Here is a 26,514-nt window from a genome sequence, read left to right on the forward strand (position 1 = left end):
TAATTAATACACGGCAAAATATAATTGCATATTTTAATTCATTAAACAGGCACAGAAAAAAGTTGACTTTGCTAAAATTAAATGTTCTTAGTTACGAAACAGCTTTGGTGCATGAACTAAACTCCTATCGCCAGATGTAGCGCTAAACGACTGGAGCATGGAGGATGAAGAGGGCACAAGGATAAGACAGTGCCCACCTCCACGGGAACTCACTGAGCGTCAGTCCCGCTAGAATAAAAGCTTCCAGAGGGCTACAACCCGGCGCTTCTAAGCCTGCCCCAACCGCGCTGATCCCGCACCACGTGACTCACCCAGGGGCGGGGCCAAGGGCGGAGACTGTGCTCGCGCTTCCCGGCGTGCCGCGCGGGGCGGGGCGAGGGGCGGAGCTTACGGGGGAGGCGCGGAGGAGGCGCGGCCGTCACAGGACGCCTGTCTTGGCCCGGCCACCGGACAGGCGCCTCCGGCTCCCACCGGCCCGCCTGCTGCTTGGAGCCGGCGGCGGCGGCGGCGACGGCGGGCGGCATGTGCGTGTGAGATGCGGCCGCGGGCAGCCCGGACGCGAGCAGCGGCCGCCGCGGCAGCGGAGAACGCGGGCGCGGCCTCCTCAGCGCGGGGCGCGCAGTGCATGAGGGCGAGCACGCGGGCGCTGGGAAGCCGCCGGCCACGCCGCCTCCATAAACATTTGTTTAGGACTCGTTCGCCCCGCTGAGGTCCCGGAGCCCCCGCCATGGAGGCCCCGCCCGACCCCGGGCCCCACGCCTCGGCCTCGGCCTCAGGCTCGGCCGCGGCGTCGCTGCGCGCCCCGGAGGTGGCGCGGCTCCGCGAGGAGCAGGAAAAGGTAACAGGCCGCGCTCCGGGCCCAGCGCTTCCGCCGGTGGTCTCGGGAGGCGCCCGCGCCCCCTTTCCCGGGGCTGGGACCCTCCTCGGGGTCTGATCCTCCTCCCTCTCGCCCGCCCCGGCAGCCCCCTCCTGCCCTCTGTGGGCCGTAGCCCTCTGGTGTGGGGCCCAGCTCGATCCTGACACGGTACCGGGGAGGAGCACAACCTCTAGGCCTGGAGAGAGAAAGTGTTGGGAGAAACTTTTGTCACGTGCTTTTGTTGTCTTTTGTCTGGAGCCCTTTGACCTTCGAGGGGAGGGAAAGGATGGGGAAGAGGGAGGTGACAATCTGTTTAACTTGCATATCAAAGTGAGGTTTTAGACTTAATGAGTGCAACAATGCGTGGGAATTTTTTTGGTTTGGGGTACGCGGTAAATGGAAGTGGTCACCTTATTAGCTTTTTTTTAAAAAATTGTTGCTAAAATGTATATTCTTTGTTGCTCTTTGTCTGTAGGCACTTAGAAGTTTTATTAGGTTTGTAATGATACCGTTCATGTGCAATTCCAGCTTTGGTGGTTTAGTTTTTGTCAAAATAGGACACTGTTTTATTACATTTTAACTCCAGTTGTATCATACGTGAGTTTTAATCTGCCAGTGTAGAGGGAAGAAAATTTTGCATTTCCAAATGGGATTGTATATGAAGTAGTATGTCCAATTTAAGAAATCCGGTGTTATTGTTTAATCAGATTTTTCCCCCTTTGGATTCTGTAACGTTTCAGGTTGGTTATCTCCTGAAAGTTTGAAATTCTTACTTTGAAAAGCAGCATTAATTTATTTAAAATGTCCTAGCCCATATTGGGAGTATCTTGATTAAAAGGGTTAGAAGTTGTTTCAAAGCTGTTAACAGTGGAAATCTCTAACTTTTTCTGTTGAACATTCCTATATAAAAATAACTACTTACATAGGTATATAAATATACTCAGTTCAGCTAGATGAGGGACTTTCATAGAACCTAAAAATTCCTGGTTTGGTTGGAAACCACCTGTTAGGATGACAGTGGGAATCTTTCCTACTTTGTTCTAGCTCTAAATTATTTTATGCATTGTATTTGCTTTTCTGAGAGGTGTTTTTTTTTTTTTTTTTTTTTTTTTTTTTTTTTTTTTTTGCCTTATACAACTGCTAGTTTTAAACTTAGCTTTTTTTTTTTCTTCTTTTAAACCCAACAAGTATTGTGTATTTAAATTTTAAGACATTAATGAATCTTAATTTTTTTTAAGAGAAAAAGATAAGACAGCCCTTCATGAGAACAATTTGTTCATTTTTGGCAAAACTATTTATATTTTTTGTTCTTTTAGGAAATGTGAAACAGACCCTCAGAAGATGACGTTCCCATTGCCTTTAGTCTATTCTGTAGAGAAATTACTCCTCTTTCATAGTATAACATGTGCATAATGCTGACTTGATACGTTTTCTTCTATTTGTCATGGTAAAAAGAGATATCCTTAGTTTTATTCTGATATTAGTGTGGTTGAAATACAAAGGATACATTTTGGGGTGCTCTGAACAGCTTTCTGGTATAGTATTCAGTTACATTTGAAGACTGCCTTTTCAGTTACAGTCCTGTGGGAACCTCAATAACTATTTTCAGTAGACACTGTCTGTGTTACCAAATTACTTTTCTATGTTTTGTTAATGTTTTGGCACATAAAATAAGCATGCGCATGTGTGTCATGGGTATGTAAAATCATTCCCAGTCGATGATAAAGCCCTTCCCTAAATAGACTACACTGTATTTTAGAGGATCTGCTTCAGTGAACAGGAGACCCATAATGCCACAAAATATACTGGTTAGATAGCTATACTTTAATTATAGTTTAGTATAGGAAAACTTTACCTAGTAAATACTTAAAATTTTTTGTGAGGGACTTACTTAGCCTTTAAAACCAACCCAGCTATAGTACAGTAAAATAGAAGTGTTGGGGCATTCTTAGAATGAAAAAAGGAAAAAGGTCGTTGTAGCTTTATATTTGTGTGGCATTTAGTATTTTTTTTTATGTAAATCCAGTTAAATGTCCTTTAGGACTTGGGTTTTTCCAGTGGTGTTCCCAATGTGAGAGAGAATTAACACCTGAAGAAAATGGTATGAATGACTGGGTGTGTGTGTGTACCTAGCTAGTAGGCTTTAGATGCAGAGGAGAGAAATTAATTCATAACATACAGTGGATACCTTAGATTTAGGGCATTATTTTATGTGGTTTAAATGTTGTTCATCATTGTTTTTTGTTTTTCCAAATTCAGCTAAGAAGTATGACAAGTTGGTTCCTCTCTCTGTTTTACCCTTGTTTATGCTTCGGAGCACTGAATAAGGACAAAAAATTAGTGACTGAGGAAAAACAAAGGAGGGGCATGAATGAGCCACAGCCTCAACAAATGGCAACGTCTGTAATACATGGACAGAACCAAATCTTTTAACATTGTTTTCATTTATAGTATTAAAGCTGAAACATTTTAAAAAACTTTTTTTTGTTAATGAGGATGTTTATTCCTTTTTGATTTAGCAAAAAGACATGTACAGAAAGGTTCTCTGCAACTTTGTTTGTAATAATGAAAAGCTAAAAAGCCAACATTAGGATATTGATTAAATCATGATAGTATGAGGAGCTTTTATGTAGACATTAAAAGTTGTAGAGCAGTGTGTGTAGTGTGGCTACAGTTATGTTTATATGTATGTAAATATTCACAGTATATAGAAAATAGCATTAAATGTTTTTAAAGCACACAATTTCATTTCTTATTTTAGCTAAAAGTGAGTGAAATTGGATGGGATTTTAGCTCTTTCTATAAAGGCTGTTGATAAAACTTATTTTAATTAATTATAATGAAAACTGGGATGTTGTTTCTTTAATTGCTAAACACATTCTGTGCCTGAAGAATGGCTCTTGGCTAGTTTGAACACCAGTTAGTGTGGTTTATTTTCTTGGTTATTCCAGAATTGATAGATATAATTTATTCAAACATCCGTTCCCCAGTTGATTTCCTTTTTTCTTTTTTCCTTGAAGGTTTTATTTGCTCTTAATTCTCTGTCGGAAGATTACATGGACAGGAGAGAACTTGGCTCATCTTTTTTTTTTTCTTTTTCTTCTTTTAACTAAATATGTTTTTACCAATGGCAGTAAAATATTTGGTGGACAAATGTGAGCCTCCCTAGACTGACTTATGCCATAAAAGTTACGATCTAGGACTGTAGTGGGCTGTTCTAGGGAAGTTTACTCATGCTCAGATCTTGTTAAATCTAGTTCTGTCTTAGAATTGCAGTATGTTGAAATTTTGGTTTCTTGGCCAGGGTAATATTTCTACAATATCTGCATTTTATATTTCCAGATACTATTGTCTTTTATTAGCAGAATTACTGAGATTTTGTTGTAATGTGAAAAAAGTGGTATATAGTATTGTTTTCATAGGTTTATTTGCAGGATAATAGTAACTTTGTAGAATTCATGAGTATAATACTATTTTGTTATGATTACTGCTGAGTGGCTCTTGTCAGTTGGAGTTTGGAATAATTTATACTTTCCTGATATAGAACCTGGATTAATATAATACTAAATATTTCAAATTCTTCATAAAGCGGAACAACTAATTTAACTTAGTGGAGGGTTTTCATATTTCTTACGGTAAACTGAACTGCACATAGTTTAAGAAACTGTCAGCCATGTACCTCATACAACAGCTGTTCTCTCCAACCCCAGAATCCAAGCATATAACTTTTCAACAAATACTGAGCACTACTACATGCCACGTACCTACTGTATGCTCTCCTCTGCCAAGGATACAGTAATGAAAAAAGAAAGTCCTTGCTCTTGTGGAGATTACATTCTAGTGGTAAAGGCATGGAATAGTCACATTTAAAATGTCAGATGGTTTGTGATAGGTAAAGTTGGGTAGAAAAGAAAGTTTTGGTAAAGGAGGGTATTTTGGAAAAGAGCTTTCTAGTCAGGGCAGTCAGCTCAGAATGAGTCAAGGTGAGAGCAGTACTAGGCCGTTGTAAGGATTTTGGGTTTTATTTTTATCAGATGAGAAGCCATTGGAATGTGTTTTGAGAATTCTGCCGATCTTAAATTATAAGCATTCATTTCTCATGTGTGAAGAAAGGGATAACGGGATGGGGGGTTGTATTATATATAATAAAAATTCTGTGTGTGCTAGGCTGATACTAGAATCTTCATTGACTCTTAATTTTTCAGATGAACAATTTGGGTTGTTTGTGCTTTTTGTCCTGAACTTCTGGTGGGGTATTTGTCTTCAGTTCTACCTATAATGCTTGTTTTCCAAAGTGGTTATACCAGTTTATACTCCTTGTCAGTAGTGGGTGAAAGTTCCCACTATTGCACATTCTCATCACCACTTGGTACTGTTTATCTGTTTCATATTTGCTAGCCATTTTAATATTGACTAATAGGGCTGATCACCTTTTCAAATATTTATTGACCACTTTTTTGTTTTGTTTGTTTTTGGTAAAATACCTGCTCATCCCTTGTCCATTTTCAACTGGGATGTTCACCACATTCTAATTGATTCATAGGAGTTCTTTATGTACTTTTGATATGAGTGCTTTTTAGGAATGCTTTGTATATTTCTTATCTAGTCTGTGGCTTGACTGTAATGATGTCCTTTGATGAAGAGAAGAAATTCTGAATTTTAACAATCCTTTATGATTGGTGTTTTTTGTTGTTGTTGTTTTTTTTTTTTGTCTTTTTTTTTAAGGAAGTCTTTCCTACCCTGATGTTCTGAAGATATTCTCTTATTTTCTAGCTTTATTGTTTTGCCTTTCATGTTTAGATCTGCAGTTTACCTGAAATTGATTTTGTGTATAATGAGGGATTAGGTCAGGTTTCATTTTTCCCATTCCTAGTTGCCCCATCACTATTTATTGGAAAGAGTGTCTTCTTTCCATTGCATCATTATCTTTGTCATAAATAAGGTAACTATACGTGTGGGTCCATTTCTTGACTCTGTTCCGAGGGCCTATTTGTCTTTTCTTCCAAACCTACACTAATTATTATAGCTGTATAAGTCATCTTGATAGCTGGTAGTGTAAGTTTTGTTGTGATTCCTCAAGATTGCCTTATTTTATCCTTCCAATCTTAAGCTTTTTATTTCTTTTTCTTGCGTTTTGCACTGGCTAGAATTTCTAGTGCAAGGTTGAATAAAAATGGTGATGGTAGGTGTTAGGGGTAAACTTTCAAATTCCACCATCAATGTGATGTTCACTGTGGATATTTTTAGTGTTTACTTTTTATCAGATTAAGTAAATTTCCCTATATTCCTCGTTAGCTAGGAGTTTTTCTGAATGGGTTTTGAATTTTTCTTTTTCTTCTTTCTTTCTTTTTTTTTTTAAAGAGAGGGAGAGGGGAGAACTCAAGCAGATTCCATGCTGAGCACGAAGCTGGCAGGGCTCGATCCCATGACTCTGAAATCATGACCTCAGTGGAAATCAAGAGTCAGAAGAAGTTTAACCTACTGAGCCATGCAGCCGCCCGTAGAAAATGTTATTTCGAAATTGAGTATTACAAGTGATTTATTGAAGAGTGTGTTTGATCTTTCTACTGTTGAGGTTTTTTTTCCTCTCTCTCTTTTTTTTCATTTCTAAGAAAGGCAAAGTTGTAAGTATAAGTTTGTTTATGGCCAAAGGTATATTTTTTAAGTAAATGAGTTTTTGAACTAATTACTTGTGAATTATATTTTATTTCAGAACAGCTTGTTTTTGTTACTGTTAGCACTTATTATCATGCCAGTCATGAGCTGTGAGAAAAAAACAACTTTGATTTTAGTCTTTTGGAATTTCTTAGTAAACATTAGGATACAGTATTTTAAGAGGAGAGAAAAACCCCATTTTCATTATATTAGGCCTCTCCAGGTTAGAGTACAAGACAAGAATAGTTTTAAAATATTGGTGGGGAAAGGGAAGAGGAGGTGCAGAGTCTGTGCTTCAGCTTTAAGTGCTTGATTTTGTCTTCTCATCCAATGTTGTTAGTATGGGCTTAAAAATCTTTTAGCTTGTATCACTTTCCTTCATCTCCAGATTGGTGTGAGTCCCAGTCATTTTAGTCTGCCCTAGGGCAATTTTTTCTTGTTTAAGTTAAAACTGTTTATTTTGAAAAATTGTAAAACAACAGAAAAGTTTAAAGAATAGTTTAGAGTCATCAGTAATATATTGAACCATTTGATTTTTCTTTATATGTCTGTATTTCTTTCTTTTTTTCTTGTTGAACCATTTGAAAATAAACTGCAGACATCATCGTGTCTCTAATGCTTAAGGTCATATTCTTTTAGAACAGGATCATATTCCTGCACAAACATAATATCTTTTTTTCACACCCAAGAAATGAACATTGGCACACAATGTTATTATTTAATATACTCATGTCCTCAGTTTTTCTTTTTTCTTTTTTTTTTTTTAAGATTTTTTTTAAATTTATTTATGTGACAGAGAGACAGCCAGCGAGAGAGGGAACACAGCAGGGGGAGCAGGAGAGGAAGAAGCAGGCTCCCAGTGGAGGAGCCTGATGTGGGGCTCGATCCCGGAACGCCAGGATCACGCCCTGAGCCGAAGGCAGACACTTTAACGACTGCGCTACCCAGGCGCCCCTCAGTTTTTCTAAAAATGTTTTTTATAGGTCTTTTTCTATCCAAGATTCGATGAAGGATTGCATTTGGCTGTCTTTCCCTTAGGCTCCTTACATCTACAACAACCCCTTTGCTTTCTTTTGTCTTTATGAATTTGATATTTTTGAGAGTTGACAAAAGTTGTCTTATAGAATGGCCCACAATTTGGAGATGTGTGTTGAATAAAATCATGAAAAAATGTTAAAAATTTATGGCAAGAATACTATATAGATGATGATAACTTCTCACTGCCTCATAGCAGGAGATACAGTTTACTTTATCCCATGATTGGTGTTGCTAATTACTTGTTTAAGGTGGCATCTGCCAGATCTTTTCACCCTAAAAGTACCCTTTCCCCTGTATAAGGATTAAGTGCTTTAAATGGTAATAATGCTTGAAGACTATACATACCCCATTCCCTGATAACCCTTTACCACGGGTATTCCTTGCCTGAATTAGTTATTGTATTAATGTGTGCAAATTAGTGATTTTCTAACCATCTATATTTATAGCTGGCAGTTTTCTGTAAAAAAGAGCCCCTTCTCCTCTCTTAGTATTACTATAAACTTTTTTTTTTTTAACATTTATGTGACAATTTGTCATTATTCCTTCTGATGCTTCAATTGTTTCAGTTTGCCCAATGGGGGCCCCTTGAAGCTATCTCTTGCATCCTTTTGGGATGTTCCATAATTCCTTGATGATTACTCTGGTTTTGGGCACAAGGTATCCCAGGCTTACCTGACTCCTGAGATTGACTATTTCTTCAAAGAGCGCTGTTTCTTTTTAATGAGAGATGGTTAGAAATCAAGATCTGGGCTCCAGTATTGCTCATTGCTACTGGGATGTTAATTTCATCAAGGCCTTTCAGTGGATAGTGGAAATATATTAACTTCCAGTATACCAGGAAGAATAGTCATCACGTTTTGCAGGTCATAGGTCCAAAGGATCCTTTTTATTTTTTGAAGTAGTTACACAAATAATTTACAGAAGTAAGAATAAGGGATAGTGATAAACAATCTTATTAGATATTTTAACAAGAATTTAAATATTGCTATCCTCTTTGTATTAAATAAGTTTTGGTATACAAAGATAATGTGGGATTTAAGAACACTGCCACATGTTCTTTTAGAAAAATGGGATAATCCAGGTTCTTGCTGCATGCTATTACATGATGAAGTTCTTGTTGAATGACTAATTGGATGGGGATACTCTATTTCCTTTGTGTTCTTAGAAGTGTATCATTGTTCGTTCATTGATTTTTCCCCCCTCATTCAAGTCAGTCATCTTTTATTCAACATCCACTATATTCAGATATGTGTAGTTCTCTACCCAGTTTGCATGGTCTGTTCTAGGATTTAGGGAGCTATAAAGATAAACCATTCCATAATCTTTGCTTTCAAAATTCATTTCCAGTGCTGTTACTTCCTCTCTCCCCCATTCTCTGAGCCTCTGACCTCAAGAAGCTTACTTAAAAACTTGTAGGAATGAAAAGAGAAATAGAATTTAGAGACCTTTTTTATTTCAGCAATCTTATTTATTGTGATAAAATACATACAAAATAAAATTTGCCATTTTAACCATTTTAAGTGTACATTTCCATGGCATTAAATACATTCACTGTTTTGCAGCCATCACCACTGTTTCCAAAACTTTTTCAACACCCCGAACAGAAAGTCTGTAACTCATTCTCCTCTCTCTTGAGCCCCTGGTTACCTCTAACCTACATTCTGTCTATATGAATTTACCAGTTCTACATATTTCACGTAAGTGGAATCATTTGATTTTTGTCCTTTTGTCCCTGGCTTATTTCATGTAGCATAATGTTTTCAGGGTTCATCCATGTTGTGTATTACAACCTCGTTTCTGTTTTTGACTGAATAATATTTCGTTGTATGTATATCCTCATTTTGTTTATTTGTTCATCTCTTGGTGAACACATGGATTGTTTCCACTTTTTTGCTCTTGTGAGTAATGTTGCTATGAACATTGGTGTGCAAGTATCTGAGTCCTTGTTTTTAGTTCTTTATGGTATGTACCTAGGAGTGGAATTGCTGAGTCATATGGTAATTCTGTGTTTAACTTTTTGAGAAATGGCCCAACTGTTTTCCACAGCATTTGCACAATTTTACATCAGCAATGCATGAAGTTTCCTATTTTCCCACACATTTGCGGACACTTGTTTTCCATTGTTTTTGATTATAGTTATCCTAGTAAGTGTCCGCTATCTCATTATGGTTTTGATTTGGATTTCTCTAATAACTAAGGATGTTGAGTATCTTTCCATGTGTTTATTAGCCTTTCAGATGTCTTCTTTGGAGAAATATCTATTCTAATCCTTTGCCGGTTTTCAAGTTGGGTTGTCTTTGTTGGGTTGTAGCTCTTTATTCTAGGTATTAAACCCTTATCAGCTGTATGATTTACAAATATTTCCTCCCATTCTATTGGCTATCATTTCACTTTCTTGATAATGCCCCTTGTACGAAAGTTTTTAATTTTGATGAAGTCCAGTGTATCTGTTTTTTCCTTTTTTGCTCATGTTGTAGTGTCATATCTAAGAACACATTACTAAATCCAGGGTCACGAAGATTTATACCTGCTTTCTTCTAAGAGTTCTGTGGTTTTAGTGCTTATATTTACATCATTGATCCATTTTGAGTTAATTTTGTATATTGCCCATTGATTGTTGAGTTTGAGGAAATTTAGGATTTTGTCATCTGAAGATTCATAATCTGAGATTTAATTTATATTAACTTATATTGTCATTTTTTACCTTTGTCTAGTGCAAATATGGTGGCCACTAATCACACGTGGTTATTAAGTTTAAAATTCAGAATAATTAAAATTAAAATTTAAAAATTAAATTTCTCAGTCGAATTGACTACATTTCAGGTGCTCAGTAGCCATACATTGTTGCGTTGGAGAGTGCAGATTTTGCAGCTTTCCATCATCAGAGAAAATTCTGTTGGACAGCGTTGGTCAAGAGAGCTGCTATTTTTATTTTTTATTTTATTTTATTTTATTTTTTTTAAAGATTTATTTATTTGTTTATTAGACAGAGACAGCCAGCGAGAGAGGGAACACAAGCAGGGGGAGTGGGAGAGGAAGAAGCAGGCTCCTAGTGGAAGAGCCTGATGTGGGGCTCCATCCCGGAACACCAGGATCACGCCCTGAGCCGAAGGCAGACGCTTAACGACTGCGCCACCCAGGCGCCCCGAGAGCTGCTATTTTTAAAATTCATATTCTAATTTGTTTAATAATTGTGAAATGTCTTCTTTCACTTTTTTTCTCCTTGCCATTATGGACAGAAAGTGAAAATTTCTGAGTTGTTAACTGTGTTTAAAGCTAAAAAGAGAACACAGAGATAGTGTCTTGTGGCCTTTATCCTTTTTTTGAAAGACAGTGTAGTACTTTGGACAATACAGTACGAAAACTGAAGGGTGATTTTTCACTATTGATTGCAGTATCCTTCTAGGTGATTCCATGTTCCCCCCCCATTTTTTTACTATATAGGTCTTTTTTTAAAGCATAGTTAGGAATAATAAATAATCATGAAGCATAATTACTGGGGTGATGAAATAACAAAGACATAGGAAGAATATAGTCACTAGGATCCCACAGTGTACCTTAGACTTACAAAAAGTTCACTGTACTCATATAGTAATTGTAAGATAAAATGAGTTTTATTCTTCTATTAAGTAAATTTTCTCCACTTTTTGGAAGACCTTTAAGAAGTCATGAAATGCCAGTCTTTGCAAATAATTAGAACTACGCAAAAAAGAACGTTGAAAATTAAAATTATTCAGTGAATCCTGAAACTTTTCAGTCAAATCCATTACCACAGAGTTCTTCAACTTTCTGCCAACTATATTTGAATCTCCCTTCTTCCATAGTAAAAACCTTGGTTCTCAACAACGTCTGTATTTATTCATTTGTTCTATCCTACAATATATACAAAATAGTTTTAGAATTACTACATTAATACCATTGCCAACAGCAAACCTGTGAAGTGAAGCCTGGGGTCTCCTTGCAGTTCCATTTGTTCTTATAGAATTAACCCCCTTGAAAGTGTAGAGTTAGGATACTGATCTCAAAAGTGCTTGAGTTATTATTACTTTTTCTCTGCAGTTATCTCTTGGATTTGATGTACAGTTTCTATTTGTATTGAATTGTAGTGTTTACTTTTTTATCAGTTTGACTTAATTTTGTTTTACGAATACATAAAACATCTATGTGGTGTAAAATCATAACTGTGTCAGAAGATATACTGAGATAATTAATTCCATTTTTCTACCTATCCCAATTGATATTTTCAGTTATTTCTAGTATCCTCCTTGTGTTTCTTCTTTAAAAATAAATTTAAAAATATACTATTATTTTTCCTCCCAGCTTCTTACACACAAGGTAGCATGCTGTATTTTGCCCCTTGTTTTTCTCATTAAATTTATACCTAGGAATTACTCTGGTTCATAGAGATCTTCCTCATCATATTTTATGGTTGCATAGTACTCTGTTGTATGTTATCTTTTTTCAGCTACTATCTTTTTGGTGGGTATTTGGTGGTTTTCAGTCTCTTGATAATGCAAATAGTGTGTCAGCAGATCACTCTGTGTATGTTTTTTCTCATTTGTGAAGTGATTTCATGTGAAATCCTAGAGGTGTGATTATTGATTCGAAGGGGTAAACTGGTTTTGCTTTATAAACTATACTTATCTTCTCAAAGAATATTACTCAATTTAATTTAAAATATTAAGTAAAAAGAGGTGAGAGGACTAGAAGAATAAGATGGTCAAAACCTAGAGAACAGTGTGTTTGATTCCTTGAATTGGCTATTTCCTGTGATCTCTACTGCCACTTTCAAGGTATCATTTCTTACCTGGAGGCAGTAATTACTGCCTGGTCTTGGTGGTTCCACTCTTACTCCCCTTCTACCTATTTTCGAGAGCTGTTTTTTTTTTTTTTAAACAACATAAATACAGTTATGTCACTTTTATCATTCTAAGTCCCATTATACTTAGCATAAAATCCAGGGTCAATAAAATGTGATTTGAGACCCTTGTATTGTCTGACTCATTTTTTAAGGTCATTTCTGGCTACTCCTCACTTATTTACTGTACCTTAAGGTAATGACATGTTTTTAGGGGGGCAGAATACCCTAAGTATGTTTCTTTAAAAATATGTATTTGTTCTAAAGAAACCCTAATACAATACAGAAAAAAAATCCTGTTTAAATCTTTGATTTCTTTGATTTTTAATTTTTTTATCTTTTAGAGAGAGAACGTGCACATGCTCACACAAGCAGACGGAGAGGGAGAGAGAGAATCTTAGGCAGGCTCCATACCCTGATGTGGGGCTCCATCCCACAACCCTGAGATCATGACCTGAGCTGAAATCAAGAGTCAGATGCTTAACTGACTGAGCCACCCAGGTGCCCCTGATTTCTTTTTTTATAAATCAAGTAATATTAAAGTAATTGCAAATGAGTGCTTTTTCCAAAGAACAAAAAGACAAGACTGAGTTTCATTCTAGACACTGTACTGGATACTGTGATACATAGGGTAAGTTTTTCTGCCCTCAAGGGACTTACAAATTTCTAGGGAAATATGTTAACAAAACATAATGCAGTGTGATAATTTTCTCTTTTTAATTCTTTCTTTTCAGTCGCTTCTCAAGCCACTGTAAGCTAGCCTCCATCTTTTCATTGAAATTACTCTAGCTAAAGTTATTCTATTTCACTTGCCAAACTCAGTGGACCTTTTTCAGTTCTGGCCTTACTTGACCTCTTTGCTTCATTTGAAACTTTTTTTTTTTTTTTAAGATTTTTTATTTATTTATTTGACAGAGAGAGACAGCCAGCGAGAGAGGGAATACAAGCAGGGGGAGTGGGAGAGGAAGAAGCAGGCTCCCAGCGGAGGAGCCTGATGTGGGGCTCGATCCCAGAACGCTGGGATCATGCCCTGAGCCAAGGCAGACGCTTAACGACTGTACCACCCAGGCGCCACCTGCTTCATTTGAAACTTTAATTGTTCTTGTAAACTACTGAAACCGTGTATCCTAGGAACTTTTGTGATTTCACTTTTTTTTGGGTCTTCTACGTCTTTCTCTATTACTACTTAGTCTCTAGTTTCTTCATCTGATCCTTAGATATCAGTAATCCCTGTACTTTCCATTTTTGGCCGTCCTCACTTGTTACTCTGCCTGTGCTCTCTCATGTGCTCTTCCTGTATGCCCTCTGCTCTTGTCCACACCTGTTGCTTTTTGGGCAGCTTCTGTTGGATGTCCCATAAACAGTTCAGTTTCATTTACTAAAATTGAATCAATCACCTTTTCCCCTAATCTAAATGTTATACATTCTTATCCCCGATCTGGGCAACACTATTCAAACCAGAGTCTTTTTAGCCTGCTCTGATCCATCTCTTTACTACTACCAATTTACTAAATCTTGTCAATTCTTTTTGTGTGATATATAACTTCTATCTTAAGGGACCACTAGCTTATGTTAATTAGGCTCTTGTTTGAAAAATAATGTCACATTTTTCAGTTAAATGTTACTATGTTAGATATTTTCAGTCTTTTTGTTAGCCTTCTTATGTTACCTCATTGTGCTTTTATTTTTGAAGTTCTGATCTGTGAACATGTTATTTCTCTATTACGTCTTTAAATTTTCTCATCTATCACTTAGTTGGAATTAAATTTTATCCATCTTACCATGTATTTTCCACTTGTCATATTTGTACTTATTCCTTCATTTCTTTTTGTATTAAGAGATTTTATACTCTTGAAAATTCTATTAGCTTTGTAGTTATATGGGTTTTATTTTCCTTTAGTTGTTACCTTAGAGGTTACAAATGTAACATTTACTTATTATAGTTTACTTCAAATTGGTAGGAAATTGTTCATTGATCTTTTGAAATTTTGCCACTTAAGAAATAATTCAAGTAAATTTTGATAGTGTAATTTTATTGACAAACCCTGGCTCATTTTTGTTATTATCATATGTTTTACCTCTACATATGTTTTTAACTCCTGAAACGTTCTGTTTTCATGTTTATTTAATATTAAGCTGGTAGGTTAACCCGTTTGCCCAACACTTTTAAGATGCCATTCCATTATCTTTTTACTTCCTTCATTTCTGTTAGTCTTCTATCAGTCGTATTGTTTTTTTCTCTGAGGAATTTGTATACATCTCCTTTGTGTGCTTTAGGATTTTTTTCTTCATCTTTGATTCACCCTTCTTTGCTCTTACGCCAATTTAGATACCTTCTATTGAACTGTATTCCTATTCACTGATCTTCTGTTCTCTATCTAATCTAGTAAATGCACCTACTAAATGTGTAGTCTCAGTTATTGTATTTTTTATTTACAGAATTTATGTTTTCGTGTTATTTAAGTGGATTCTAGGCCTCTAGAATTGACGTCTCCAACCTTTGCTGTATTTTCGTGAGTATGTTTATTGTAAAGTGTCTTTTAACTGCAATATGTAAACCAAATGAGGTCTGTTTCTGTTTATTTTTGCTCTTGGTTTTTCATCAGCTGCTCCTATTTTCATAGACTTCCTTATAATTTTTGATAGGATGCCAGACATTGTAGTGAAAAATGGTAGAGACTCTAGATGATGTTACCTTTTCAAACCCGAGTAAGTTTTCTTTTAGCAGCCAGTTGAAATTTTATTTGGTTTGTTTGAATATTGCTCTTATTCCTAGCATGTAACCCTTACTTCTAAGGCATAGCTCTAATTCCTTACGGCGTATGTCTTTTTCATAAATTATGTGAATCATGTATATGTAATTCTGTTTCTCTTCTGTTTCATTGTATTATTTGCCTCTACTGGCATGAATACCACATTTTCTTGCTAGGGTTTTGGTATCTAGTAGTAAATTCTTCTAACTTTGTTCACCTTCATGATTGCCTTTATTTTTCTTGAGCCTTTGCTTTTTCATGACTGCTTTAGAATGAGCTCTTCAGTACTTAAAAAGTAAGCTGCTGGAGTTTTGCTTGGAGTGCACTGAGTCTAAAGATTAATTGGAGGACTGTTGAAATTTTTGCACTAAGTTTTCTAATCCATGAACATGGTATATCTTTCTGTTTATTTAGCTCTTTTCTAACTTCTTTCGGCATTGGCTTTTAGTATATAAATCTTGCATGTGTTTAACATTTATCCCTTGGTATTTGTTACTTTTTAATTGCATTTTGTAATTTATTTGTTGTTCGTCTTTTGCTGGTATATACTTGATTTTTGTATATAGACTGTTAAATGTATATTCTGATAGTATGTGTATAGATAGATACAGGCATGTTGTCTGCATAGTAGTTTTATTCTCTCCAGTTCTTAAGGCTTTTATTTTATTTTTTGCCTTATTGAATGATGTAGGACCTTTAATATGTGTTGAATGAAAGTAGTGATAGTAGGCTTCCTTATCTTGTTCTGCGTATCAGAGGTACAGCTTTAAATATTTTATTATTACAAATGATGTTTGCTGTAGGCTTTTTGTAGATAGTCTTTATGAAAATAAGGAAAAGTTCTCCTGTTCTGGTTTACTCCCTTTGTCATGAGTAGATGTTGAATTTTATCATGTGCTTTTTCTGTATTGAGATGTTAATGTGGTGAATTAATTTGATTTTTTTAAAATATTGAAAAATATTGCATTACTGAAAAAAGCCCCCTTGTTATGATGTGTTTATCTTTTCATATAATGTCAGATTAAAATTCATAGTATTTTGTTAAGATATTTTGTTTCTGTTTCATGAGGGATATTGGTCTGTAGTGTTTTTTTTTTTCTTATAATGTTCATGTTTTTGATTTCATGGTTATGCTGGCCTCATAAAATAACTCATTTTTGTGTATTTTATGAAAAGCTTGTATACTATTGGTATTGTTTTTAATTAAGTGTTTGAAATAATTCATCAGTCAAGTTGTTTGGGCCTACTGTTTTCCTTCTGTTGATATTTTAAAATAGGTCTCAATTTCTTTAAGAGGATTATTCATATTTTCTCTTTCTAATTGTGTCAGTTTTGGTTGGAAATGTGATTTTCAGGGAATTTTTCTTTTTATCTGAGTTTTCAAATTTATTGGCCTTGTGTTATTTGTAATATTCCCCTTTTAATATCTACAGGTTTGTTAATAATGTCATCGTTTTAATTCCTTTTATTTGCAATTTGTGTGCATGTGTTTTTCTCCTTGATTTGTCTTTCTATGAGTTTATTAGTTTTATCTATCTTTTTAAAGGAACGATTTTTGACTTTTTTCTTTAGTAAGTTAGCTCCCTACATCATTGATTTCTCTTTTTATCTTATTCTTCCTTTTAAAAATTTCCTTTTGGCTGTGATTTTTCTAGTTTCTTGAGGTGAAAGCTGCTAGAGTTGAAAAAGTCATTGATTTTTGCTATTCTTTGTAATATATGCATTTTGAGTTTTAATTTTTTTCTCTAATCATTATGTTAGGTACTCCATGTATTTTGTACATTATTTTCACTATCATTCAGTTAAAATATTTTCTGATTTCTATTGTGATTTGTTCAAGTGTCCCCTGATGTATGTCTTAACATTGAATATGATACCATATTTACTTCTATTCTGGTCAGAGAACATAGCTTACAAAACCGAAATTTAAGACTTGCCTTATGGCCTACTATAGGATTTGTTTTAGTCAATGTCCCATAATTTACTTGGAAAGAAAGTGAATCCTGCAGTTTTTGAGTTTCATATGTTTGTTAGTTCAAGTTGGTTGAATGTGGTTCAGTATTTTATAGCCTCAGTGATTTTTTTTGTTTGTTTGTTTGCTAATTCTGTCAGTTGTGAAGAGATATGTATTAGTATTTCCATTAGTTGTGGATTTATATTTTTCTCTATTTTTTCAACCTTTGCTCTATACTGTTCGGAGTTGTGTTTGGTGCATACAAATTTAGTACTGTTATAACTTCCTGGTTGACATTTTTATCATTCTAAAATATTCTTATCTCTTCTGATGCTTTTTGCATTCAGGTCTCTCTTGTTGAGTATTAGTATGGTTACATGAACTTATTTTGGTTTTGTTTCTTTTTATAACATATCTTTTAACTTTGATCTGTTAGTGTTCTTTGTGTCTCTTATAAATAGCGTATAGTTGTGGTTTTAAAACTTCAGTCTGGATACCCTTTTCTTTTATCTAGGATATTTAGTCAATTTCTATATAATGAGGTTACTGAAATATTTAGCTTTATTCTATTGCCTTTCTACTTGACTTTTTCTTTTTTCTTTTTAAATTTTAGAAATCTATAACATAAAATCATTTAAATCAATTTTAAGTGTACAACACATAAATTTCAGATTGTTGTGCACCCATCACCACCATCCATCTCCAGAACTTTTTTTATGTTTTAAAACTGAAACTATTCATTAAGAAATAACTCCTCATTACGCCTTCCCCTGTATGCTGGCAACTACATTTTACATTCTGTTTCTATAAATTTGACTACTCTAGGTATCTCATGTAAGTGGAATCTTACAGTATTTGTCCTTTTGTGACTCTCTTATTTTACTCAGCATAATGTTTTCAAGGTTTAGCCATATTGTAGCATATTTCTGAATTTAATTTTTTAAGACTGAATAATATTCCATTATATGTATACACTGCATCTTGTTATTCATTCATTCACTGATGAACATGAATTGCTTTCACCTTTTTGTCTGTTGTGAACAGTGCTTGCTTTCTGCCCTTTTGGGTATATAACCAGAAGTGGAATTGCTGGATCATATGTATCCTGTGTTTAGTTTTTGAGGAACCACCTTACCGTTTTCCATAGTGGGTGCACCATCTTACATTTCCCCCAGCAGTGCACAAGAGTTTCAGTTTTTCTTTGTCCTTCCAACACTTGTTATTTTCTTTCTTCCTTCCTTTCTCCTTCCTTCCTTCCCTCCTTCCCTCCTTCCCTCCTCCCTTCCCTTCCCTTCCACTTCTTCCCCCTCCCTTCCTCCTTTTCTTCCCTCCCTCTCTCCCTCCCCCTTCTTCCTTCTGAGCCATCCTAATGGGTATGAAGTGGTAACTCATTGTGGGTGTATTTGACCTACTTTTATGTTTTCTTCTATGCTTTTTTTTTTTTTGGCCTTCCTTTGATTTAATCAAATATGTCATGTTGCATCATATATATTAGCATTAAATATACTGTATACTTATACTGTATGTATCCTTATAATTCTTTCTAGAGATCACAACATGAATTCATTTGTTCATTCTGCCTCTTGCATTATTGCTTTCATGCATTTTAATTCCATGTTTTAAACACCACAATGCTTTATATAATTGTTCAGTGTGATCAATATTGATTTACCTTTACTTTTTAAAATTACCTCTGCAGGTGTTCTTTAGTTCTTTCTGCATTTATCTCTGAATAGTCACTGTAGTATTTTTTCCTCAGCTTTATTGAGATGTAATTGACATATAGCAGTAATTTAAGGTGTACGATATGTTGATTTGATATGGTTATATATTGCAAAATGATTATCAGTGGCATTAGGTAGCATGTCCATCACATCATATAATTACCAGTAGTATTTCTTTCAGTGAAAATTTGCTGGTGAAGAATTCTTTTTCTGTGTGAAAATGTTTTTATTTTTTCTTCATGTCGAAGGATCTATTTGCTGTATGTAATTACCGATTTTCGGGGTTTTTTCCAGCACTTTAAGATTTTATCTTATTTTCTGATTTGTCATTTTCTGTTGAAGTTTCTCTAGCTCTTCTAGTTGCTACTTTGAAGGCATTGTATTTCCTCCTTGCTTCTCCTCCTTGCTGCTTATAAAATTTTCTCATTTTGGGGGGTTTCATTCGTGTAAGTATGTTGTTCCTTGATGTAATTTTTTTCCCTCTTGCTTGAGGTTCTTAGAGCTTCTTGAATCTGTTGGCTGATACGTTCCTCTTTATTTTAGAAAATCTTGTCATGGTAGGTTCAAATATTGCTTCTGTCACATTTACTCTTCTCTTTCTGGGTTTTCAATTATACAGTGTTTCACATGTCTCTTATCAGTCTCCTGTATTTTCAGTTTTTCGTTTTCAAATCTTTGGGCTTTAATTTGGATATTTTCTGTTGACATATAATGAAGCTCAACTAGACACAAATGATGGTGAAAAGGATAATATAAATTAAATCTCAGATTATGAATCTTCAGATGATAACATCCTAAATTTTCTCAAACTCAGTCAATGGGCAATATGCAAAATTAATTCAAAATGGATCAGTGATGTAAATATAAGAGAAGGAGAAAAAATGATTGGTATCTGGTGAAACAGTGGGCATGCAAGCTGCGATTCAAGCATTATTTCACATTCAGAAATAAATGCAGGTTACAATCCCCGATCTGCAATTCAGAAGTCTAAAAAGCACTGAAAACAAAGTTATTCCTAAGTGTGTGGCATATTCATTTGTTGACAAACTGATTGGAACTGATTTGAGTGAGGCACTTATTCCACTTACTTTGAATATTCATGTGGTTTATTGCCAGTGTTACTGTATTTGTTACAGAGTAGTGTTTCACTGGGGGTTGGTGTTTCATAATGTATGTTATGTGTACTCTATTACTTTGTTAAGTTATGAAAATTTCTAAATTGAGAAGCATATCTGCTCTTGAGGTTTTTGCCTAGGTGATGGTAGACCTGTACTTCTTTAAAAGGACTTGATGCATTATTACTGTGTGGCAGGTGAATACATTGGTGAATAAAGTAGACATGACCTATAACTCACTGGGCTTTCAGCCAGTACAGTTAAAGAGTTTCCTGGATTCCTAATTCAAATAATCCTAAAAACAGAGCCCTCCAAACATCAGGGTCTTCATTTTTAGAGATATTGCTGGATGTATTTGTTACCAGTCTCTAATATTTCCATTGTGACAAAACTGTATACTTGGTATTATGAGTAATAACTGAAAGAAAAAAAGAGCCCTAATTTGCAGATAGAACCATGAAGGGAATGGAATGTACAATACCAGAGCATGTTAGATATAATCTGATATTTGTGTATAAAGAGACTGGGGTAGAATATGAGAAGTGCATTAGAAGCCTGTGTAGGAGAAAACTGGGCTAAATGTAAAAGTAAGGATTAAGGTGATCATTTTGAGTCCATCCTAACTACATTTTTGAATAAGGACATTTGAGTGTTTTGACAAGTGGCTCTATATAATTGGAGTTAAACTTTTGGTAGTTTTGGTATTTTTGATTTTCAACATATTTAGAAAGTAAATTTATTTAAAATTTTGATGTAGAAATGCTGAGTTCATTGCAGTTTATTACTATTTATTGCAATTTTCTTAAGAACCTGTAGTCAATTCCTTCCTTCTTTGCAAAGAGGCTTATTACGAAGACTTGTAGTATTTTACTAATTTTTAAAAAAGATTTTATTTATTCATTTGAGAGAGAGAGAGAACAAGCAGTGGGGAGGGACGGGGTGGGATGAGAGAGAGAAAGAAGCAGACCCCCTGCTGAGCAGGGAGTCTGATATGGGGCTGAGTCCCAGGACCCAGAGATGATGAACTGAGCTGAAGGCAGAGGCTTAACCCACCAAGCCACCCAGGCACCCCTAATATCTTACTAATTTTGTTGAAGTTTGCTTTTTGTATACTTTGCTAATGACTTTTATACATTTATGTAATTAACTGACAATATGTCTTTGAAGAAATTATTTTCAACCTTTTAACAATGCATGTGTACTATCCATTGGTTTTAGCCACCACTGATACTTTTTCCTTTTTGATTCAGCAGCTTTAAAACCCCAAATTGTACAGTCTGTCAGAAGACAGTCTAACAAGAGAAGCAAACTATAAATGTAGACAGCTCTGAATAATATAATCCTCAGATGATTATTCTGTATATGAATTCATAGAGGGAGAATTTGAACTCAAATACAGTTGGTGGGGGTTTAGAAGTGAAATGGAACATTTTTGAGAGAAGTATCATTTGAGACTTACGCAAGCTTACCCTTTTAGGCTTTCTGTTCCTGTCTAATTTTAATGTGGCACTGTATTTAACAGGGAAAACTCATGGGTTGATGCCCCCTTGTGGTCTCTTACCAAAATAAATAGCACAAATGGAAATAAGTAATGGAGAACTTAATACATGTTAAGTCATTCATTCCCTCCTTTATAAAATAATTTTTAGGAAGTTTCTTCTGAGGAAAAACAGCAAAGGAATTATTTTTCCCATATTCCATATAATTTATTTACTTTAAAATTTATTGAATATTACTTTAACCTTTTGCAACAGAACTTGCATGTATGTTAGCTGGACACTGACATAAAGACAAAGGTTGTTGGCTTTGTTGCCTACCACTGTCATCCTGGGCATCTAACTCAGTCATAAGTGCCTCAAAAATATGAGACGTGATAGTAATTAGGGGGCTAGTGTTCCCCTCCCCGAATCCCAATGCACACAAAGAAATGGGGCTTGGGAAATCTGTTTATACTTAGTCACTTGACTGTAAAAGGGCCAGGAGCTATTGGAAGAAATGAGGGTTTTTATTAGCCAGTTGGTGAGTTTAAGCTTATTTGCTTTTACTAACATTCGTAAGGTCTTCTTTGTGTGTGAGTGTGGGTTTGTGGATGAAGTGGAGAAGTAGCAGCAGCAGCAGCAGCAGCAGCAGTGTTTTAAAAAAAAGAAAGACCAAAGATGCAAATAGCCGCTTTTCTTCCATCACCCAATAAGCTGCATGGTGGTTGGAGGTAGTCTGATCCAGGGAGTATGGGCTTTGAGATTAGATGGGCCTGGTTAGATAGACCCGGTTCTAAAACTGATTTTCTTTCTTTCTTTCTTTTTTTTTTTTTAAAGATTTTATTTATTTATTTGACAGAGATAGAGACAGCCAGCGAGAGAGGGAACACAAGCAGGGGGAGTGGGAGAGGAAGAAGCAGGCTCATAGCGGAAGAGCCTGATGTGGGGCTTGATCCCACAACGCGGGGATCACGCCCTGAGCCGAAGGCAGATGCTTAACCGCTGTGCCACCCAGGCACCCCTAAAACTGATTTTATTTCTTACCAGTTCCAGGGTGGTTGCATAATATTGGATAAGACACTTCAATTTTGAACACAGGTTTCCTCTCTTTAAGGAGAGGTTAAAACCTACCTTTACTGATTTTTATCCTATGAAGTCTTGGCACATACCATTGTTACTACTCTTAGGGTAAGGGCAATTTTGAATTACAAAGGGTACCAAGGGCGTTCTAACTACTGGGTTGTTGGTAAGGACTCTTAATGATAGAATGTGTCTTAAAAGTGGTAAATCAACTCATAGTCCTTTTTCTTTATCGTGGACTTAATGCTGTACTACTGCATAAGCACATATTTTATTTATAAATTCCTGGCTCTAAGTGCGATTATATCACATTAAAGAATTTACTAGGTCAGTTATTTTAATTGTCGAAGCCTACTAACCAATTTTTTTTAATTAAAATAATTCAATAAGATTTTTTTCTTCAGGAGTAGCAGTTGCATGTTTTGGCAGGTTTAAGTTAAAAAACTATCATTGTTACTCCATAGCCATCTTACTTATTAAAAAAGCTTCTGTGAAGGACAACAAAGAAATGAAATGTTTTTCTGTTGTTTTGTTTTTCAAGAGTTTCTTATAGAACCAGGGTCATTTTATTTATTTAATACTTAAAATAATTAATCTGAGTCCATTTTCAGAAGAAGTAAGATTATTTGGACTTATTTAACAGAAAAATTAGATTATTATTATTTTTTTTAAAACCCTTTCAGATTCAACTTTGAATCATCAGATTTTTCTTCTGAAATTTTCCTTGGCAGCTAAAGTTCTAGAAATTTACAGTATTTTCTTTTGAATAACTTGTTGTAAAAGAGAAGAAAACTAGAATGATCTCTGAAAATACCAGTACAACTGCTTGGGTTTAAATGGTTTTTGTAAGTGGGTTATATAACTCACGTAAACAGTAGTAACTGTAGTCCTATCGGAAGGCTGTCCTGGGTGTTATCATCCCTGCCTCTCTCACCTTTTCCTTTATTTCGCTGGCTCTCAAAATACAGAGCCTATACCTTTGATTTTGCCTAACTGGACATTTCTGTTGTTCTAAAGCCTGTATGTAACTCATAATAAGACTTTAATGTAAGACAATATTTTGGTGGTTAAAATTTCTGTTATAAATTATGAAATGGATTTTTGTTGTTTTATCCTTGAATGTCTGTTCTTGGGGAGACTATTTTAGGAAAGAAGGGGAGCGAGGGGGATGGTGGAGTGGGGAAAAGATAGCTAAAACAAAGTGGAGACTAGACTGTGGGGGCTGATGGCAAGAACACATGCCATTCTACTAGGGACTTGTTTTTTAAACATAAAAAGCATATGTGCCAAATTTACATATTTACTAATTAAAAAGGCTTCCCAGAAACATTAAGTAGACTATCTTCTGTAACCTTTAACACTGTCACTAATGGATATTGCTTAGAAAATTTCATCGAAGGTCCTTTAAATAATGTAAATGATTATGAATATGTAACTAGTTAATATGCAGCTACGAAAGGATTATCATGTAGAGGTTAATGAACATTCTGCTCTTATGGTTTGCAGGGCTTTTCTTTTTGTGCTTTTGGCTCACTTCATGCTTGGAAACACATGCACTGGGATTGGAAAGCGTCCTGACTGTTTTTTGGGTCTCATCTTTTAATGGGGTTGTTAAAGAGGAACTTTATGAACAGGATTTCATGAAGATGTTTTTCTTTTTCCATTTACATTTAGTTCTGTTTGTCTATTTTATAATTACTGCCAAATCAGAAACAGTGAAATGGATTGATGTGGTTTTAGCCTGGTTCTTCCAGATGTAAAGTCAGTACTCTATTATATATTACCACTGTTATTAAGTGTTGCTATGTGATTGATACTTACTGAGAGATCTTCATTCTAAAACGGACTTTTTATGCTGAGTTAATGTGTAGTATGGTTGGGTATCTGATTACAGCATGTATTTTGGTACAGGATTGCTGCCTTAGTATTTAAAATGTACCAAAGGAGGACATTTATTTCAGGAATTAAATGTTATAATAGGAATTTAGTGACAGCACCCCCCCCCCCCAAAAAAAAAGTCTTGTGATTTTTCGGTGAAACACTGAGCAAGAGAGACAAGAGACAATATTGGTGTTTAGAGTGGTGAACTAAAGCAGTATGTTTCAAACCAGATAATGCTACTGTCTTTGTAACATGGCCTTGTATTGAGCATTTTGGCTTGTTATCCCTTAGTTTCTCTGTCTCTAAAATGGTGCTACAATATTTGAGATTATTGTTTAATATTTTTATTAATGGGCAATTTAAAAACAATTGGTAATCTTTGAAAACTGTTATTTTTTAAATTGCCATTCAAGTGTTTCTTTTCCTCATTGGTTAGTGTTCTTTCCCCCCCCCCCCCCAGCATTTTGAGTATCTGCTGAAATATCTTTAAGGAAAGCAAATAACTTTCGTACTTAATTTTATTGTTTTAGTATTATAAACATAGTTTAAACTGGCTATTAAGTGCTTAAAATTTTATCATAATTCACTGAGGGAACAAATGGGCTGTTCAGAGCATCTCTTTATCCCAAGTATTTCTTCTTGAAAATGTTAGTAGAAAAATATCACTGAACTCATTTTTAATGTGTCAGAATAAAAATTACAGGTGAAAACATTTGGAGATACACTGACAAAATAAAATATTTTTACTACTGTCATTTTTTTTTTTTTTTAGTGATGAAACGTGGATGTTGCATTGGTTTTTTTTTGTTGTTGTTATTTATAACATTTGTGTATTCTACAAAATATGTAACATTGAAAGCAGGTCTGTAGATTGTACAAAATGCTAGTTATCTTATATCATATGTCACCTAATAGTTATGAAGCGGGTTTTGTAGCAAAGTATGAATCGGAAGGCTGTAATTTGTTCTGCAGTTATCAGCCTGCATTAGGGGGTTATGATAAAGTGTGCTGCTTAAAAACTAACAGTCACATCTCTGTGCATTTGACAAATAAAAATGTATACTGAGCTGCTATTAAATCTGTAAAGCCACTGTTCTAGTTTTCTGATACACTGATTTTGTAGCTTTGTGTACAGCCCTGTTTTTTCATGAGTAGTTATCTGTTTTCATGACAGGTGGTCACTAACTGCCAAGAGAAAATCCAGCATTGGTGAGTGAAAGATGGTTTTATATTATTTCTGAAATACTGATGGGGTCATCTCTTTGTATTTAAATAAAGTGTGTATTATTTTTTTGTAACCCGTAATTGAATTCTTCTAGTAATCTCCATTTTGAATATTTTGATACTAATTTATATTGTCCTTCACTGTTTACTGAATTACGTGTTCCCTGATTTCCTGAAATTGTGTCACCATTTGTGTTTATTCTAATTGCCTTCTTTTTTCCTTTCTTTTCTTTTTTTCAAATTAGAATAATATTAATATCATTATGAGGTGGAGACTGAGACATTTTTGAACCTGACTAATCACAGAGCTCTCTATTTGGGGAATATTCTTATATTTGTAGTAGAATAATAATTGGAATCAGCTGTTTTAAAATAATGATGGAAATATCCACATTTCCCTGAAGTTTGAAAAATCTAATTAATTGCCTACATCCCAGAGCTTTCTTTATGGACGGCACTTTTTTTAGAGTGTAGAGAGAAAGAAAGCATATCTATTTTAAGTGCTAATCTTTAGTTAATAGGACAATGCTTGGTAAATAACACACTTTCCTAAGTCTTCTAAGGAAAACACTCAATTTAATGGTGAGTAAAATCTTATATTATGAGTTGTCATGAGGTATAGCTGTTGATCTTACAGATATCAAATTACAATATATCCATGCTGTGTTTACGAAGATTTTACTGAGAGAACAACAGGAGCTGTCTTGATTATTGTCTGCAGGGTTATTGCAAAATCATGGTAACTGCCCCTTTAGTGGTGAGATTAAACCTTTGGTTATACACCATCAAGCATATAATATTTTAAATTTATTTTAAGAGGCTTTTTCTTCATGCCTGAGAGATCTCCAAGGAAATAATTTATAGTTAGTGTATATCAAATGTTTTTTGGTTTAAATGC

At 35.1% G+C, this 26,514-nt stretch overlaps 1 protein-coding gene across 1 annotated transcript in view; it reads left to right on the forward strand.

Moving 5' to 3' along the window:
* Positions 1-578: 578 nt before the first annotated feature.
* The window catches only part of URI1 (URI1 prefoldin like chaperone), a 71,830-nt gene continuing 45,894 nt past the window's right edge, over positions 579-26,514 (forward strand). Inside the window, exons 1-2 of the mRNA XM_040633674.1 lie at positions 579-838; positions 25,567-25,601. Coding sequence (XP_040489608.1) covers positions 728-838; positions 25,567-25,601 — 146 coding nt within the window. The 5' untranslated portion in view covers positions 579-727. The remainder of the gene's footprint in view (positions 839-25,566; positions 25,602-26,514) is intronic.

The sequence above is a fragment of the Ursus maritimus genome, unplaced genomic scaffold (genome assembly GCF_017311325.1).
Source record: "Ursus maritimus isolate PB19 unplaced genomic scaffold, ASM1731132v1 scaffold_19, whole genome shotgun sequence".
NCBI lineage: Eukaryota > Metazoa > Chordata > Mammalia > Carnivora > Ursidae > Ursus > Ursus maritimus.